The sequence below is a fragment of the Periplaneta americana genome, chromosome 5, assembly GCF_040183065.1.
Source record: "Periplaneta americana isolate PAMFEO1 chromosome 5, P.americana_PAMFEO1_priV1, whole genome shotgun sequence".
In the NCBI taxonomy this organism is placed as follows: domain Eukaryota; kingdom Metazoa; phylum Arthropoda; class Insecta; order Blattodea; family Blattidae; genus Periplaneta; species Periplaneta americana.
In genome coordinates, this window is record NC_091121.1 from 52,304,719 (window position 1) to 52,322,850 (window position 18,132).

At 37.6% G+C, this 18,132-nt stretch overlaps 1 protein-coding gene across 7 annotated transcripts in view; it reads right to left on the bottom strand.

The window, feature by feature from the left end:
* pnt (ETS transcription factor pointed) overlaps nucleotides 1–18,132 on the bottom strand; it is an 835,053-nt gene that overhangs the window by 121,427 nt on the left and 695,494 nt on the right. For all 7 annotated transcript variants that reach the window (XM_069825637.1, XM_069825636.1, XM_069825634.1 and 4 more), the window contains one exon: nucleotides 7,276–7,482. In XM_069825637.1, the coding sequence (XP_069681738.1) occupies nucleotides 7,276–7,482 (207 nt within the window). The remainder of the gene's footprint in view (nucleotides 1–7,275; nucleotides 7,483–18,132) is intronic.

The window sequence follows — 18,132 nt, forward strand, 5'->3', positions numbered from 1 at the left end:
GAGATCTTATATCCGCTCTCCCACATTTTCCGTCCTTAAATCATCGTATCAATAGTTAAAAATTTCCTCCTCAATATTCAATAAGATGAGATGTAGGCCTGTAAATGCCAGAAATGGAACAAAGGTGGAATTAAAATGGCAAGTCAGAATCGAAGAACTAAAAGATATGCCGTTCGCCATCAAAAATGTCTCGGCACTGAAGTCCGGACCCCTTGCAGGGAAACAGGATGGGACGACAACGCTAAATAAAACCATTTCTTCCTCCCGAAATCTCCGGGTGATCGGAGGCGACTATAAATGCGCTGAAACTTTCATTCAGGTCTTTTCGAGTAACTCTCTGTTTCACGGGTTCATGATGCAAGAACAGAAGCAGTTTAACGGGGACTAAAAATCTCTTTGGGATTTAGATTGAAATCAGTGATGAATAGCACAACGTAACTCTTGATAACGTGCTTTCAATCAATAAAAAAGGAACGCAATAAAACAAAAAATTGGCTGGAAATATCTGTGATTGAGTGGCGCACAAAATAGGCCTACATAGCCTATCAGTTATAACTAGACTCATTTTCAGGAAAGAAAGTCTGTGCAACAAGTAAAAACCTATTTTAGCATCCAGTAACACTGCTCCGTATTATAATAATACTGCTCCGTTTTATAACAGTCTTAAAATGAATTATTGTCTCACACATGTACTAACTCTGGTGAATATACGAGTATTAAATTAAGAGCTATCTTCTCTTTCAGTGATTTCCAATTGCAGATACCCGGGAGTCCAACGTAACCATCCAGGGGGTCGTTGGCACTATTGAAAAGGTGAACTGTGAATTTTTCTGCGAGATTTATAATTTCTATGTGGCTAGTGGAACAAGTCTTGTGTGGTTGTGTAATGCTTATTATCCTACTTAGATAGTTTAGCAATATTGGACATTCTCAGCATTAGGCTGCAAGATAATTATGTTATTCTTCTATATTTACGTTGAAGAAAAGAATAAGGCAGTAATTAAATAATAATTACGACAATGGGCAGGCTCAATTAATAGACTATCCTAATACTGGAATCATTTCTGAAGTTCATTGACGAAGAGTTGCTACCAGACATTAACGCACATCACAGAGTTCCTGTGAGGTTTGCTGTCCACAATGCCTACCTTGAGAAATTACTTTCCTGTACCAAATCCTGAAATACTTTTGAATGTGGTGTTGTACAACAAACCACCGACCAGAATTGGTCTAGTGTACATTATTAAAACATGTTTTCAATGACAACGATGTCCGAGGACGACCAAGTTGCAATTGTGAGCTGCAACGATTCGTTTAAAACAATTTTTAATAATGTACCTACAGCTCGGTGGATAATATACATTTAACTTATAACCAATGAGCAGGAGTACTATTTACTGCCCTTTCCACAAGGAAGTACATCAAATATATTACTCATGCGAAATACAAAAATATTCAGTTTTGAAATCAGTTCGCGTAAAACTGACGTTCGTTCAAAACAGTTGAAACCCGAACTCAGGAAATCGTGGTTACTAGGGGAAGCGGAAAATCCTTCCTAGGGGACTTCCTGTACGTCATGTAACGTCACAAGGTCCTTGCCCATATTGCATTTGTGTCTGTCTTGCATTAAGACTAATTGATTTGTAAACAGGAGGACAACAACATAGTATTATGAACCCAGGACATCGGAGTACAGGATACAAACAAAGCAATTCCCCGTGAGACACCAACAGCGCGCTTCCTCCGGCCACAATCATGGCGACGACATTCGTTGTACTGAAGCTGTCGAGATAACGACAATAGCCTGATAATGCTAAACTGAACCAGTGAATCTTAATTAAGTAGGATGTGACGCCTATGGCATAGATAATAAACTGCTTTATATAAAAATAAACACGTCAACTGGCCACTGTGCAAGTGCGGCGAATTAAAATTTAGGCCATTAATGCTCCCTAACATAACCTAGCGGATGTATTCGTCTCTCGTGGAATTAAAATTTAGGACATTAATGCTTCTCAAAATACACCTAGCGGCTGTATTCGTCTCTCGTGGCGCTAGTGCAGGGAATTAAAATTTAGGACATTAATGCTCTTCAAAATAACCTAGCGGCTGTATTCGTCTCTCGTGGCGCTAGTGCAGGGAATTAAAATTTAGGACATTAATGCTCCTCAAAATAACCTAGCGGCTGTATTCGTCTCTCGTGGCCTAATGCAGGGAATTAAAATTTAGGACATAAATGCTCCTCAAAATAACCTAGCGGCTGTATTCGTCTCTCGTGGCGCTAGTGCGGAGAATTAAAATTTAGGACATTAATGCTCCTCAAATTAACCTAGCGGCTGTATTCGTCTGTCGTGGCGCTAGTGCGGCGAATTAAAATTCAGGCCATTAATGCTCCTCAAAATACACCTAGCGGCTGTATTCGTCTCTCGTGGCGCTAGTGCGGCGAATTAAAATTTAGGCCATTAATGCTCCTCAAAATAATCTAGCGCCTGTATTCGTCTGTCGTGGCGCTAGTGCAGGGAATTAAAATTTAGGACATTAATGCTCCTCAAAATACACCTAGCAGCTGTATTAGTTTCTCGTGGCGCTAGTGCGGCGAATTTAAATTTAGGCCATAAATGCTCCTCAAAATAACCTAGCGGCTGTATTCGTCTCTCGTGGCGCTAGTGCGGCGAATTTAAATTTAGGCCATAAATGCTCCTCAAAATACACCTAGCGGCTGTATTCGTCTCTTGTAGCGCTAGTGCGGCGAATTTAAATTCAGGCCATTAATGCTCCTCAAAATACACCTAGCGACTGTATTCGTCTCTCATGGCGCTAATGCGGCGAAGTAAAATTTAGAACATTAATGCTTCTGAAAATAACCTAGCGGCTGTATTCGTCTCTCGTGGCGCTAGTGCGGCGAATTTAAATTCAGGTCATTAATACTCCTCAAAATACACCTAGCGGCTGTAGTCGTCTCTCGCGGCGCTAGTGCGGCGAATTAAAATTTAGAACATTAATGCTCCTCAAAATAACCCAGCGGCTGTATTCGTCTCTCGTATTCGTTAGGTCATTAACGGTCCTCAAAATACACAGGCAGGATGACTGGTCTGAATTTAGAAGATATTCACACATTCAAAATGCTCAGTTAGGGGTGTACTGTACAGTTTGCACCAGTAGCTTTTTCCACAAATTGGAAACTTTAATTCCTCCTCCCTCTCTCTCGCAATCACTCTCTGTCACTCTAACTGTTATGCATAATGACAAAAGGATTCAGCACTGTCAATGATGTGCCGTAAAATAGCAATTTACTGTTTGCATACCTGTTTCCTAAACCTCTTTTAAGACTTTCTGAGAAAACCTATTACAGTCATGGACAACATCGTTATCGGAAATAATTTCATTGACAAATTTTCCTAACTCCACCTCGCTTGATACAATGGAAAGGTAGATACTGCACCTTGTTCTTCATTTTCTTGCGATATTACTTGTCAGAACAATGACTCACTGATTCACAATAATTCTCACACCTAACAGTAAAAGATATGGTGTACAAAATATAATAGGCCTATATAAATTTTTATTTATTTTTTTCCGAGTTATAAAGCCTAAGTACTTTTCATGAAATCCATGTTGGGGGGAAATACGCAATATACAAAACAGACAACACTGTTTATATTTAAACAAACTGCCTCCCAACGGAGGTGATCCCATAGAACTCAGTATAGATCCACTCATAAAATTTGGTACAGATATCATTGATAAAATAAAATTACAAGTTTTTGGAGATGGGAATAGAGATATGATACTAAATAAAATAAATACAATTCCTATTCTATCCGTCGGGACCAGAGAATTTGTCCACATTGTAGTCAGAAGTTTCCGCTTTATTCACGTTCCGTCTTGTATAAGTTTTTTACTGTGATACATTATGCGATTGCGTCTTCGAGAATCCTTCATCAACCGTGGCTTTATTTCAACAGAATGCAAACAAACATTACAATCAGGCAATGAGCATAGGCTGGTTCACAATAAACCGGGAACGGAAACGACAACGAGAACAAGAACGGAAATAATGTTAAAATAAATGTATTTAAATGTGAGCATTCACAATTAACTATTGTGAATGCTCACATCTAAATGCACTTATTTTAACATTACTTCCGTTCTCGTTGTCGTTTCCGTTCCCGGTTTATTGCGAACCAGCCTTATATCTGAACCACAGCCAGCTAAAGTCCAGGTACGCAGCTATCTCATGGGATGGAGAAGTAAAATGAATTAGTTTATTTGTAGTAAGCCTACAGAGATAGTTTGATTAAATCGTGATCTTTCTACATCTATTTAAGGGTCGAAGAATCTATATATAAAAAAGTGAGAGTCTAACTGCGTGAATCGTTTATGATGTCGAATAGAAGTTATTGTAATACCTCAGATCAGTAAAGAATTAGTTCTTATTTAATTTTTAAAACCTGTAGATATGATTTAGACGGAAATAAATGTTATGCAATTTATTTGCTGTATTATTAATGATTATTTTTATTTCCTTATTGAATGTATAGGCCTATTTATAATCTGCAAAACTATTTACACTCATATAATTATCATCTGAATTGGTATGTTGGACAGCCATTGATATTGGTCCATGATAAGAGAAATTTGAAACATAATAAACGCCATAAAGTAGATATGTCTATCTCTCTAGCAAACATTGTATTAATGCAAGAGTCAGATGTTGAAATTTCAGTAACATTTTATCCATTTCAATCTCGAACATACAGGTTTCACGTTAAAAATTTCAGAACATAAATGCATGTATCCCGTAGGTCTACATTGTAGCTAGAAATAGATTTGAATTACCAGAAAAGGAAGGTACCCTGAACGTCCGAGAAGGAGATGGGGAACAGCGTAAGTATTGATTGAATAAGAATATCATGAACGGCCGCGGGATAAATAGTTAAAAAAAACACTAATAATGAGAAATTATGTGTAATTTAACGTGTTTCATTCCACATGTCGTTGTTCTCGGAATCAACACTCGAAGAAAATTTCGGGAAGTTGTTTGCAAGAAGCGGGGAATTCAGAATAGCAGAAGTTTTCCTTGTTCCTAAACAAAAGCAGAGCCTCGCTCTTTGTTGATAGCAATCCGCTTGTATAATTACCCGCAATTGTAGGTTAAACAATTAGACGCGTCTGTGTTGTACTGTTACGTGTTCGGAAGTTCAATTTGTTACGTAAAGCCGTCGGGTTTGAGATTAATATCTCCACTCTCACAACGAGTTGCGCAACAGAGGCTGTGAAAGTTATTTGTAAGGGATGGAGGAGGGGCTTGTATTTCATTTGTTTAACTTCACGAATACAGTAAATCTAAGGTGTTGTATAACGCTCAAGAGTAAGCAGAAGCACGTCAATAAACTTTCAATTTTCTTCGTTATTAGGTCTACAAGTTAGAATTTCCCTCGACCGGCAATAGTAACTTATGTTTACATTAAGCACTACAAGATGAGTAAAAAGCATGAACACTACTTGTGACTTCATTATTTTTAATTTTATGAAGAAACTATATTCAAAAGCTATTGAGGGTAAATAAGGAAATATTTGGAACATGTTTTCAAAAACTATGTTTTGCATTTTATAAAGGACATGCCAAGGAGTCTTGTATTTTTAAATGACACAGTGTACAGTAGTGGGGGGGGGGAAACCCGGACCGACCCTTGTAGCTGATTTCAGAGCCTTGTTCACTCCAGAGCACGAAAGACTGGTAACTAAGACTTTCATGGTTCGAATCCTGCCTGGGAAGGAAGCTTTTTTTTCTTTCTTATTCAAATTTATTCCCAAAACTTTTCGATAGCTGGTAAAATTCATGTTCTGGGAATAATAAGTTAATTAAGTAGTAAAATATCGCTGCAATCGAAAAGTATTTGGAATAAATTTGAATAAGGAACAAAAAAAAAAGTTTCCTTTCCACAGGATTCGAACCACTAAAGTCTTAGTTACCAGTCTATCGTGTTCTGGAGTGAACAAGGCTCTGAAATCAGCTACAAGAGTCGGTCCGGTTTTTTTGCCACTACTGTACATAGAAAAAAGTTTATTTGGACAAAAGTCAAGTACAAAGAGTTTCGGACTGACGGAACATTGGTTCCACCTACAACAGATGTAGGGCTGATGAGATGTGTCCATTGCGGGTAAGAATCCGCGTCTTTCTCTGCCCACATCATGGGAGATCCACCATGTCTGATGATCAGGCTTCGAGACTTGGGACCCGATACAATAAGTTTACTGTGTATGTGCCGTAGGTTGTTGACTCGCTGCAGGTAGTGAAAGGTAGAGATGTGTTGAGGTAACAACGTTGCTATTTAGAGTAGAGTACGGTAGTATGGGGAAACGCACACATATGTACATTCTGAAAGTAAATATACATTACACAATGACAATTTCAAAAGAATGTGAAAAACATTTATTCTCCTGTCTTTTATAAGCATTTGTGTTTAATTATACACAGTGTTAATGGTGGAAATACTCATGTAGCAATTTTAATTTCTTCATTTATCCTATTGGTCGTCTTTAGGAAGTGCAGTTACAGTACCGAATTGCAATCTACTACAAGATACATTTTCAGTGTCTCAAACGTAAATCTTTTTCAGTTGTCTGCCAAACACAGTTTGTACTGTGAAAAGCTGCGCTCTACGTCGCATGACGTGATAGGAGCAAAACGAAAAACCCTAACATCATAGCAGTCTCTAAGAGACAGTCCTTCATTCTCGGGTGACTCTATGTCCACTAATTTGCTGTTTATATTACACAATGCTCCATATCCGTTATTTTTACATAAAATTGATTTCCACTTCTGTTTTACAAATCCAGTAACCGGTGTACTTGGTGTCTCATTAATTCTCTGTGTCACTTCCTCAACTAATTTGAGGGCTTCCGGCATCTCTTGCTCTGACTTTTCTAGCCGTGTAATAGTTTCAGACAAAGTTTGAAAATGGGTTTGTATGAAAACGAAATTATCTATCAGAACCTTCAAATCCAGAGCGTTTTCCTTTGCATATTTGTTGTCATTCATTCTACAGTACCCCCACCCACTGTACGCTTTACTACTATACTCAGTACGCCGTTATGCGGATTTCCCACTGAACTGCTCTATTGGGTCCGAAGTCTCGAAGCCTACTGATGATGGTCTTCTTTACTCCAGAGCACGATTCTAAAGTGAATTTCTTATGTTCAATATCTGAAAAAAAGTGTTGCATTTGTAATCTCCGACGGTCGTTTTACATAAAGAGAAATATAACTTACCGTCATGCAGGTAGCCGGACTGGTTGCTGGCAGGCGTAGGGGTGACGGCGGAGGGCGGGTGTGCGCCGCTGCTGGAGCCGGTGGTGGCCACCTTCTGGTCCGCCAGCGAGTGGTAGCCCCCCAGGAACTCGCTCAGGTCGGGCACACACACCGACTCGTACAGATTGGGAGGCACGTTCTCCAGTGCAGAGCGCTCCTTCTCTACGTCTGCAACAAGTCGTCATTTTCATTATCATCATGATCCTTGTGAGGATTATGAGCCAGCATGCAGTGCTGTATGGTTATGAGGACAGAATGACTAAAGTCCACCGCTTGAGACAACACAGTACAACAAGTCTAAGGACACACTGAATTCCAAATGTAAGTGAAGTTTCACTTCCTTGCCAGATTTCAATTACATTGAAGAACATTATTATTATTATTATTATTATTATTATTATTATTATTATTATTATTATTATTATTATTATTATTATTGCGGAAATAAAGATGTGAACTAAAGGAAAATTTATCTCTGTAGCAAGTAGTTTTATTCTAATTTCCTAATTGTGTAGTTATCCCGAATAGTGATCTATAGGGGACGGATGTTGATGAACAGTCATCTTCTTATTTTTTACATTAGGACGATGTTTATTAATATAGAAATCCTTTCTATGTTAATATCAACGTAAAAAAAGTAATTTCCTATATTGCATTTTTGCATTTTTTAGCGTTTTTGAACAGGTAATTTTTATATTTTTTTCGGCATTTTTTTGGTCATTTTTAATACTTTGAAGAATTTTTAGATCATTTGGAATGTATTTTACTTTCTTCTTTACCGATAGGTCTGTTAAATTATTTTCTAACCAAATAGGTCAGTAGTAATTACCTACCGAATAATTGAATAACATTGAAGTTTGAGTTTTATAGTTTGGAACAGCCTCTAAAGTCCATCCCTCATTCCACTGAAGGCTTCACTTCACACAAAGGAAGTAATATAAAATGGTTGACAGCAGCTTAGTTTAAGTGAGGACTTCGACCACTACTGTTCTTTTGTCGGTACGAGGGTGTCTTCAGAATTTATGTTTGGAAGGAGGGAAACTTTTACCATGTTCTGGACAGGAGGTTGTGTCCTCAATATGGTTTGGAAGGGATGTATTTTTAACACAAAGGTTGCAAGAAAGCACGCTGCATCCACAATTTGTTTTGTCATTTACACTCCCTTATCTGGAAGATCTGGTAACAAAAGTGAAGCGCGAAAGGAGGAGACGGAGAATGAAGGCACTGGCATGGACCACCTCTGATTGAAACATATTGTAAACCCTCATTAAAATCTATAGTTTTCCCTTAAAACCTTAATTATGTTGCAGGTTCTCTTCCTTTATCTTAGCCAAATTCCAGGAAGTTGCCTCTTCTCTCCGAGATTTGCAGAGCAGTCATTGAAACAAGGTGACTAATTTTAAGAAGTTGTGGTGCGAGTACGGTGAATATTTAAATGTCATTTTTTTTTAATTTTATGTCATTTTTCCATTAGTTTAAGGACATTTTAATGATTATTTTAGTAGATTTTTAGGTCATCAACATCCGCCCCCTAGTGGTCTATCCCGCAAAATGTGCAATGTTAAGTTTTCAACGAAAAACTGATCTACTAAACGAGAGGTACCTTTATACAGATATCTCAGAAGGAATGTAAAAATACTTCAGTATAATGTAGTCTGAGTTAATCTACTTCGATAAATAAAATTGAGGGGAGAGCACACAACTAGTGAACTGAAATGTAATTTTGGAAAATCAGAATAGCCTACCTTACAGCTGTAAGATAATAGGAAGTGAGGAAATCATGAAGGTAACTAATCTGGAGAACACAATCACTGAAAGAATGGAAATGAAGATGCTTAGATGGTTCGGACGCACCAAGAGGATGAACGAGGATAAACAGCTAGGAAAAGGGAATGACCAAGAAGATAATGGAGATATGAGGTGGAAGTTGCATTGAAGGCTAGAAAACATGTCTTGAGATAGAATTAAAGTGAAAATTAGAGAAAAAAGTGTACCTAAATCGCAGTAAAATCTATGTATAAAATAATAAAAATATGATTACATATTCCCAGTAACTTTTAATTTTACATTAAAATAAATTGGTAAGTTACTGACTGAATCAGTAGATGTGATCTAGCGTATAGAACTTTTATGAAAAGACAATGCCAGGAAAATCGAAATATTCGGATAAAAACTGCCCCCCAAAGACTCTGATGGTGCGGCGGCATGTGGTTCACATAATCCTGTTAATTTAGACCGGATGTCTTTAAGCTCCCTTGAGGAACGAATTAATTGTTACGTACAGCCGCATCAGCCCTTAAGCAGGTGGAGCTAGTACCTCGTACACTAAAGGGCTAAGTACTAAATTCTGTCATGAACACCAGCTGTAGCTTGCGATGCTATCGTGGGTGGTAATCCAATATCAGATATAAGAACAAGCAGCCACAAATACCTGTGCTAGTAGATAGTAGAAAACATAACTCTTCAGCTAAGCTGTAAGTGACTTTTGCCAAATCTAATGTATGTATGAATAAAAAAGATAAAGAAAGAGGAAAGAAGTACTAAAACATGAGTTATTATTATTATTATTATTATTATTATTATTATTATTATTATTATTATTATTAGCAGCAGCAGTAGTAGTATTAATATTAAAGCATATATATAGCTTAACAAGGTTACCAAACGTTTCCGTTTCCCGGGGACAGTCCCGGAATTTTGCTTTTTGTCTCGGGACAAAATTCATCCACGGAATGTCCCCGAATTTAATAATTTGTCCCCAGATATTTCCGAATTTTAAGTATTATTATAATTTTATTGAAATGCTGTTGAATATCACCTTGTCTTTGGTATTCATTCAGACCTGTGGAATGTATATTGGTGAGATGTCGTACAGAAAGAGAAAAATTTGAAGAGACATTCCATTATTTTTCTTCCAATATAGATGTACTTGACCTAGATGAAATAATTTATTTTATGAAATTTCTTGCTTGGAGAAATATATGATTTCAGAGAAAACAGCAAAGTGGAATGAAAAAATGCTACTCTTTGCTCAAGATAGAGTGAAATTTTTAAAATTTTCTCCGAGAAAATTATTTCCAATGAGTAACTCCAGTACTTGATCGAAATATCTCCGCACTTTCCTTGAAGACTAGTGATGTGCTTTGTATGGAGTGTGGCATTGTATAGGGCAGAAACGTGGACATTACGACGAAGTGAAGAGAAGTGAATAGAAGCATTTGAAATGTGGATATGGAGAAGAATTGAGCGTGTGAAGTGGACAGAGAGAATAATAAATGAAGCTGTGTTGGAAAGAGTGGGCGAAGAAAGAATGATCTGAAACTGATCAGGAAGAGGAAAAGGAATACCTTAATAAATTGTATAAGTTCAGAATGCAGGATATTCAGAAAAAGAAAATAAAGTGTTCAGGCTACTGAAATGAGACATACTTAACTTCCGCTGTAGGATATAAAGTAACTGACGGGAAACTAGACTAAAAATACGAGAACTCACACATTTAACAAATGTGAAGAAACATTAAGGAAACATATTTTTATGTAGAAAGAATAACCCATACAAATTATATCAATCCTCCCAAAGAAACACAGAAATATTTCCCAAAAAGTGAATATGGACGAGGAACAAACCTAGGCCTATACCTAATATAATATAAGGACCATGGTTACTGCTACAAACGGTCATTTTAGAATAACATAATTACTTTGGATAAAAGTTTTCCTATATTTTGTAAACCATAGCACACGCGTAGTCAATTGTTTTATAAAATTGAGCATCACGTCATGAAGGAGTTTACATAAATATCAGCTTTCATCTGTTTCCTGTTGCATGGAAACGGCGATGTACAAGCATTAATTTGTTTCAGAAATTCAAGATTACGTAACTAATGTCTTCCCAACTGTTTTCGTTAGTATTGAACCATCTTACAGCAGATAGGAATTAACTGGCTCATATATTAGCAACGGCCCTCCCACGCCTTTATGTCCCGGAACTGGAAAACACACACACATGCCATACTTGGAGTTCCATTCATTTACATCCAGTGATAGCGCCGGAAGTAAGACCTCCGATGTTATTGTCAAATTTCCTCTCATTACAATTTCAGCTATACAATATATTGGAACGGTTTGGCATTGACGATTAAAAGCTATTGGTCTATTTGTTGCCAGAGGAATCAGGATATCCTGCGCCAATACAGGGGATGTCTCCCTTCCCGGACATAGTACATCCCCTTCCTGGAGCCCAGACGTTTTCTATAACCAGGATATGAGATGAAGGGGGGACCTTAACAAGCTACAGCGGCCCAGATCTAGTCCGGCAGTGCTACAGTTTGGGCGACAGTGTCCGGCGGGTGTCGAATCTTTGTGCTTCTAATCGGATTTTGGTACCGTATCAGTGAGCTGGGATGCTGGGAAAGGAGCACCGCGCCGAGGACCTGCTGCACACGTGAGTACAACGTCTGTAATTCTATCAGGAAGGCCGTGCTCAAACTTAGATTGCTTATTCAAGGAAAATCCTGTTTCGAAAAGGCATTCGGCAATCAAAATTCGAATATCCTACCGGACGATCTGCTATTTCGAGAAGTGCGAGATGGTGATAAATCATTAAGGTAGTTCTGTAGGCTAAATGCCGCTCTCTTAATGCAGTACCTAATTATGGAAGTTATTTAGCTCGACCGAAAACAAGTTCTTATTCTCTTATCGCGAAATGGAAAAACGTCCCTCCGGATGTCTTCATCTTTTTAAGTTGGTGTAACTTATACATAGTGCCCGGTTTTCTACTTCCTCTAGGATAATACTCTTAAATTTGTTTTGGAATTCTTTTATTATTTTATATACTTTATATTATGCTCCATATACTTGATTTCGTGTTTAACATGCAACATACAGGGTATAATCAAAAAGTGGGAAGAAAGCGTTTAAGAGGTGAGTGAATACAGGAGCCAAAAATAATTCTTATACACGTGTAATATTTCTTGTATAGCTTTGGAGTTTCAGTTTATCGTGTGATTTGTGTTGTGAGTGATATTAGAAAACCATGGTGATTATTACTGTGTTGTTGATTTAACTATAGGCATAAACAACGAATAGCTCCATTCAACAAAGATGTACAGTGGAATCATGCTCTGGTGTGTCGACTGAATATTCAAACGAGTGGCGGGAAGGAGTTCGACTTCATGTTATTCGCGTGTGTGACTTTTTTTTTGTGTTGCTATAAGAAACAGTGAAATTCAAAGAAACCAAAACTAATAGAGTACCGTAGGGATTAGTGCAGTGATCTACTCGTATCTTCGGATTTATAAACGCAACATGTATTCAGGATCTGTTAGCAACACTGGAAGTTGAGCCCCAGTATTGACAAAGATGTTACGTGTTATAAGTGGAACATTTTAGTGAGACATACAAGCTTGTATTAAAGCCATTTTGGGCACTATCTGTGAAAGTAAACGGGAGAGTTTTTAAACACAAAAGTAACTGCAACCCGAAATAAATCACATGTGTAAATGAACGGTTTTGCATATTTTCATGTTCTCTATACATATATCATCTCGCAAAGATTTACACTCATTAAATTACACCATGTATGTTCGATTACACTTGTATAATTTCTTTTGAGATGGTGTTTAATTTTTTTTATTACACATATTTACATTAATTTGGCAAGACTCTCATTTTTGTTCTTGAATTCTACCTCTCTCTTTGTTATCGTAATTTTATGGAATTCTGTATGTACACGAATAGTCTGCTCCTTGAACTGGAATAGTCTATGCCTGAACTGTGCTATTAACAAAACGTTTGATCCTGGTACGCTATGGCTTGTACGTTAAGAAAAGACATTCACTATGTGGAAGGAAATGTCACAATCAGGCCACTGGTGTCGCGATTTCTATTAATAACTCTTACCAAATGTAAAATGAGCTTTCCATGGTTCGGTTCCTGACGATCCCTAGTTGGCAAAATATAAAATTCTATGAAGTGGTGTACAGTAGTGGCAAAAAAAACCGGACCCACCCTTGTAGCTGATTTCAGAGCCTTGTTCACTCCAGAGCACGATTTACTGGTAACTAAGGCTTTCGTGGTTCGAATCCTGCCTGGGAAGGAAACTTGTTTATGTTACTTATTCAAATTTATTCCCAATACTTTTTCTGTTTTTTTTTTTGCCACTATTATACATATTCGTCCTGCGCCGTGGCGTCGTGGTCTAAGGCATCCTGCCTAGGACTCGCGTTACGGAATGCGCGCTGGTTCGAGTCCTCATGGGGGAAGAAATTTTCTCATGAAATTTCGGCCAGTGTATGTGACCGGTGCCCACCCAGCATCGTGATGCACTTGGGGAGCTACGATAGGTAGCGAAATCCGGTTGCGAATGCTAGCTATAATGGCTGGGGGGATCATCGTGCTAACCACACGATACCTCCATTCTGGTTGGATGATCGCCCACCTCTGCTTCGACATGTGGGCGTGAGGCCAGCAGCCGGCTGGTCGGTCTAGGCCCTTCACGGGCTGTAGCGCCACGGATTATTATTATTATTATACATATTCAAGCTATAAAGCATGCAATCACAGCTGTTAGAAGTGACAGGATGCCCAGATACGTATGCTAGATGAGAAATCGGCCTTCAAGCAATAGTGATTATCAGGCTTCGCGATGTCGGGTTAGCCCTGTCGATAGAGCGACAGGTTACGGACTGTAAGTGCCGCGTTCAAACCCTAGTTAAGGTGAAGTCTTTACTCTCGTCATAACTTACACACAGTTTAGAGTTTACACAATCACAGCAGCTTGGTTCTGATTGTGGTCACTTTCCCCTAGTGACGGTATTAAGAAAACAGGGAAGCAGCCACCGGCAGTCGGTTAAGGCGCTTGCCTGTCAGTCTGAAGTTGCGCTCGGGCGCGAGTTCGATCCCCGCTTGGGCTGATTACCTGGTTGGTTTTTTCCGAGGTTTTCTCCAACCGTAAGGTAAATGCTAGGTAATCTATGGCGAATCCTCGGCCTCATCTCTCCAAATACCATCTCGCTATCACCAATGTTATCGACGCTAAATGACCTAGTAGTTAATACAGCGTCGTTAAATAACCAACTAAAAAGAAACAGGGAAGCTCTAACTTCCTGCAAAAATCTTAACCATAACGTGACTGACTATAACGTTTCCTCCATGTAGCGTAGGCTATTTGACAAGTGAACTCGGTTTGGATTACGTACTTGAAGGGCATAGGTTAAACTCCCTTTCTTTGCCCTGTGTTGTAAGTGGCGATCTTGCAAAGCACGTGACCAGAGTTTCGTTAGTAATACATATGTCTTGAGTTTATATTTTTTAAGAACAGAGGGATAGTTGGTAGCCGTCACTACATTATCTATAAAAACTATGAGTTTTAAAGTAATTTTTCATATTTTCAAAACGTTAACGTCTACACGTCATAAGAAGAAGTAGACCTAGATATTTTCCTATTTTACATAATCGATCTTAATCCTTTTTACCACAAGCAGGGAAGATGGAATATGCGAATCCTGTATTGCTTACGAAACTAACACTTGAACATCACGTGTAAGGTTGAGTCGAGCAGTGAAGTGAGAAAAAAAAATTTCAGCAGAAATTTTCTGGAATGAAAAACTTTCCATCTGACCAAATTTTTGCTTTTTTCGTTCCCTTGCTTACAGCCTCAAGGGTGCACATGTATTGTTCTATGTAACTATAGCTACCAGCTTATCAAACGTAAATTCTAGGTCATCTAATCATCGATGGCTGTGTCAATACTGACTCCAAAACAGCGCCATTGTCAAGTTTTCTTTACCATAAGATTCATACCGATTAAGAAACAAGAGCTGACGAATATATTCTGAGAACATTTCTCATCTATTCTAAATTGCCATAACAATATTTGCTCCACATGAAGCTAATGTATACCTATTATTTTAAAATAGTTATTGTTGGCCGAGGTAAACATTAATATGGTGTGTGGTACGTGATTTCGGACTTAGTTACGTCCGTAGAAACCACATTATTTTTCACACACAACACATTCACAGCTCAATCAACCACCCGTACCCACAGAAAGAGCGAAGTTCTTCGTTGTTCTGAAAATGATTGTTTCGTGTTGTTAGTTTCCGATACAATTTATCTTTAAATCGTGATCCGTTTTGAATTTTGTGTGTACAGTTCTTGCATGATAGTTTAATACAAATGGCAGCAATTGGTTAATCTACCGATCGGGATAAAAGATGAGGCATGATACAGTACAATTATACAACTTTAGCAAAATCAATACGCTAAAAAAACTGCTTAATAAAATAAACATTATCTGTATAATTAATCAACAAAAATGGATCAACTATTCATAAATAAATGTATATATACAAAAAGAATAAAACCCATTAAATGAATTACAAAACAAAAATTGGATCTAAATAAAAAACTAAAGATAATATACAGTAAGAAAAAAAAAGTAAAAGCCGAATTATAATTATATCAGTATAATTATTTACAAAACTTAGCGAAATAAAAAAACTAAAAAAGACTAATACTGAGAAAATTTTCATCAAATATTATAATAGTTTTTATCAGTAAAAATATAAATATCACAGAAATCAATAACCTAAAAAGAAAATGTTAATAAGAGGAAACTTTTCTGATTTAAAATTTTAATTGCTAGAAATGGGTAGTCGCAATTGCTTTTCGTTTCCAGATTGGTCGCTATTTTCCAAAGTATTTACAGTTTAAAAAAATATTGAATCCAGATTAAGACGTTCGATAAATCCTTCATCATTCGAAAAGACATCTCTCTCTACAGAACGGTTCATGTCATTAAGATATATTGATATCATAGAATGACTAGAAAGAAGATTTTCATGATGCATCATCATCTTGAGGGACCGTTGATCATAACGTGAAATTTATCGGTCATTTTATGTAAGGAAATAATTCACGCTTCAACGTTTAAAGAACAATGTAAGTTCACACTCATTTAGCACCTATACCGCTACACAAAATGCAATTTTGTTGACTTACTGGTGCATATTAATTGACATATTTTAAGGCTATAATTTAAAGCATATAGGTTTCTAGGTCACCAACTTCCGCTCCTAGTGGGATCTCCTGCAGCACCCATTATCTATTGAAATACTTTCTGCGATGTTTATCACTAATTTATTGTTGCTGCTTCCTATACCGTATTCAAATGTCATTCGTCATTATACCATACAATTCCGAATCAAGGTCCGATACTGTTCTTCGTTATATGGGTTTGAATTGATATTAAATTTCAACGCAGTAGTTGCTAGGAAAAGCATGTTTTGTTTTCAGTCGGATATCACAATAATCAGCAATGTTTTTAGCTACAAATCCAGCGAACCCCGGAACGGGAAACCTCAGAAAGTGGAGGTTTGCCTCCATCTCACGCAGACTGCGCGAGTGTTCCTTGTCTGCACTATGTTAACCACATAGCTATTAAGTCTCGCTACTTGAATCTAGTGGAAGGAAGAGCATGTAACGTACTGAAGGGCCTAACCCTTAGAGATAAAAAATTTAAATTATGGTTTATTTAACAATGCTCGCAACTGCAGAGGTTACATCAGCGTAGCCGGTGTGCCGGAATTTTGTCCCGCAGGAGTTCTTTCACATGCCAGTAAATCTGACATAACTGTCGCAATTAAACTCACTTAATTGCCATTGACCTGAGCCGGGATCGAACCCGCAACCTCGAGCATAGAAGGCCAGCTCTATACCAACTACGCTACCGAGGCGGACCCTTAGAGATATGTTGATAATAATAATAGTAATAATAATAATAATAGTAATTATAATTACGAGTATAATCATAATCATCATCACCTTCATGGTGGATACTGGAATAAAACCATCTACCCATCTTCTACGTGAACGTCCTACGTCTCGGTGTCCAGAAGGTCTATAGTCTTTAATTTTTCGTGTTATTCTATTTGAATTCATTCTTTGCACATGTGCGTACCAGTTTTGTTCCCTTTCTATTATTTTTTCTCCTGTGTTAAATCTTGGGATGTGACGTTTATTAATCTAGAAGTATTGTCTAATCAGTAAGTTTATACCAGCCGTGGCGAAAATGTGACTCGCGAGCACTTTGTGGCTCGCAATGATAGCTATGCATTTCTCTTGCTTCCTATCTCCTCCAACTCCCACCCTCTCACTTACTGGAGTCAAACTCCGTTCCATTTGTATTTGTCTCTGACCTGCGAGTGGCGTATCGTCGCAATGTCTCTCTCGAAACCATGTACCTCTACAAAAACGAAAGTTTCAAGTACGGTGGGAGGACGCATTTTTTGCTGCCAATATGATGAGAATATTAAATGTATGATTTATTCACAAGTATTACGGGGAAAACGGCCGTGTAACATAAAACGACATTATACTACATGCCACCCATGAAACATTAAAAGGTTAAGTGTTCTTGTTGTTGTTGTTATTATTATTATTATTATTATCATCATCATCATCATCATCATCATCATCATAATCATCTCTGTACGTCGATCCTTTTTCAGCAGATGTACGAATAATGCAGTTAGATCTTCAATTTAAACTCACAGATTTACAATGTGATATTAAATGAAAGCTAGGTGTTAAGGACTTGACAAATGTTGAACTTTTCAAATCTTTGCCAAAAAATAAGTTCCGAAGCTTCATTCTTGCGCTTGCTCTGTTGAAACTATGTTCGCTACAACTTACGTTTGTGAAAAATTATTTTCAACAATGAAAATAATACAAATCAAATTTAGATTACGACTCACAGACAAATACCTTCGTGATCAACTAGGCCTACGACTGGCAGTAAGTGACATAATTCCTGATT